At 38.0% G+C, this 2,337-nt stretch overlaps 1 protein-coding gene across 1 annotated transcript; it reads right to left on the bottom strand.

Annotated features, from left to right (window-relative positions):
* Positions 1-319: 319 nt before the first annotated feature.
* LOC112012524 (pentatricopeptide repeat-containing protein At3g61360) lies at positions 320-2,083 on the bottom strand. Its single transcript, XM_065777276.1, has one exon. It carries the CDS (start codon positions 1,943-1,945, stop codon positions 398-400), a length of 1,548 nt encoding a protein of 515 aa, XP_065633348.1. The 5' UTR covers positions 1,946-2,083; the 3' UTR covers positions 320-397.
* Positions 2,084-2,337: the final 254 nt, after the last annotated feature.

The following is a 2,337-nucleotide window of genomic DNA, read 5'->3' as shown; positions in this document are numbered from 1 at the left end:
CCCTAACCTTAGCCAATTGATCCCAGCTTTACAATTCAAAAAAGCCTCTCCAGCACCTAAATTTCTATGAATTCCCTCCAAAGTTTGACTGATTAAACTCCTCTGATATGACTTTCAAGAGCTTTAATCTCTTGCACAAGATGTACAGACTCCATAAATTTGATCTATCGACTGCCTGAGCACTCCTAAGGCAGGGAACAACATAATTTGATCTAATGATTTCTTCAAGGAGGTGGCAAGACAATTCTCACTAAGAATATATTAGGCATATATGTAAATACTTTACAGTATCTAAAAACGCATTATTGAGAAGAAAGCAAGAAAAAAGTAATTCATCCATGAATTAAAACAAATTTTGATGAATCATGATAAGTATAATAGAGCATAACCATATTTATTAATGTATATCTGTGGAAGCAGTGATACCTACAGCATGCCCTATTGATGGGGGCAAAATATCATGTAGTTTTTCTATCATCCTCTGAAGCTTACTCAACTTGTTTACCTCACCCGTCTGCAACAAAAATCTTTCCAACATCCGAAATACTGCTTCACTTATATGCCTCCCCCTCTCCAATACTTGTTTGGAGCAGTCAAATGCTTCTTGCACCCTCCCCCGAGAGCACAATCCTGTCACCAGCAGATCCAATGCATGCCCATGAGGACAATATCCTTTTTCCACAAGGTAATTCCATAAATTCAAACCCAAATCAACCCGACTATTTTCACAGAAAATTTTCATTAACATCACTACTGTTCGTGTTTGGGGCACAAAATTTCTCTCAACCATCTTGTGGTATAGCTCACAAACACCCTCAATGCCATTTGACTTCATTGATCCTAAGAACATGATATGATAGGTCATACTGTCATACTTTATACACTTCTCCTCCATTTCATCCATCAAAGCAACTGCAGAATTCAGATCTTTTGATCTAACAAGTGAGCTCAACAAAGCATTATAAACCCCAGTATCAGGGTGTAGATTCCTCAAAGGAATTTCATCAAACAATTGCCGTGCCTTGGTTGTATTTCGGACAATTCCCGCTCCATGAATCAGAGTAGTAATTGTTTCCAACGTTGGCAAGCAATTCACCTGTTCCATTTCTTCGAGAAGTCTTAGACCATCACCAAAGCAACCTTTCTTACAATAAGCGTCAATTCTGATATTATAAGTTATTCTATTTGGCTTAAAACCTCTTCGAACCATTTCATGATAAAACAGTTCTACTGCAGTAACATTGCCTGACTCCTTGAACCCCAAGAGCAAGATATTCATGGTCTTGGTGTTAGGTGGAAATCGAGAATGCATCTTTAGGAACACTGAGCGTGCCTCCTTCATCTGCCTCTGTGTGCAGTATGCTTGAAGTAAAACATTGAACTCATCGGTACCAAACTTCCTCCCAGCAAATATATCATTCTCCATTTTTTGAAATGCCTCCAGGGTTTCTTCAAAAGATTGGAACTTTGCAATTTTTGACAACATTATACTCATAGACTTAAGGGTGAGCAAGGAAGGATGTCTTTGACGGATTTCTTCCATCAGTTCCCAAGCTTTATCAAAATACCGCATCCGCGTAAGGATGTGGAGTGTCTTTTCAAAAGCATCTGGACTTGGACAGAACTGTGAATGATGGAGGTAAAATTTGAAGAATTCAAGTGCTTTGAGACCATTGGAGTGGGCTGCAAAGAGGCGTCCAAGAACATTCTCCACAAAGTTGTTGGAAAGTATAGGTGGAGGTGTGTACTGAAGAAGGGTAGGTTGAAGTGGTTGATCAGGAAATGGATGATCATTAATAATTCTGATAATCTTGTTGATTTCACTATTGGTTTCTGAAGATAGATTTGATTGGTTGGATGATTTAAAGGTAACAGTGAGCAAAGAGGCAAGCTTCTGAGGCAACTGGGTATGGTTGGATCTCTTTTGTCTTATCCAGAGGGTCATTCTCTCTTTCCAGAGAGTAAACACAGTGAGTGCAACTCTGCAGACACTTCTATACTCGGTGGCAATGCTTCATTGATCTCAATACCCTTGACATTCAAAGCAAGCCAAGAGTTAGATATAGACATAATACTGGAAATATCCGAAGCAAACAAGAATTAGACATAGAAATAATACTGAAAACATCCTTCTTTTTTGTGCGAAAACATCTGAATTCAAACAACTATAAGTGACAAAATATGACAATTAAGATCCACTAAAACCAAGCTTATTCCTTACTGCATTAAAATCATATACATTTTTCCTTATATTGCATTAAGAAGTCTAATGAACCTGCAATAAGTATCCATTTTTAAAGCTGACATTATAGCAACTGTAACCCACAAGTTTTTACT

The sequence above is a fragment of the Quercus suber genome, unplaced genomic scaffold (assembly GCF_002906115.3).
Source record: "Quercus suber isolate HL8 unplaced genomic scaffold, Cork oak 2.0 scaffold_151, whole genome shotgun sequence".
Lineage (NCBI taxonomy): Eukaryota > Viridiplantae > Streptophyta > Magnoliopsida > Fagales > Fagaceae > Quercus > Quercus suber.
This window is presented reverse-complemented; position numbering and strand designations above follow the sequence as displayed.

Bases quoted from the DNA above. Each gene is read 5' to 3' on its own strand.
- LOC112012524 (XM_065777276.1), bottom strand. From the start codon at position 1,945: ATGACCCTCTGGATAAGACAAAAGAGATCCAACCATACCCAGTTGCCT.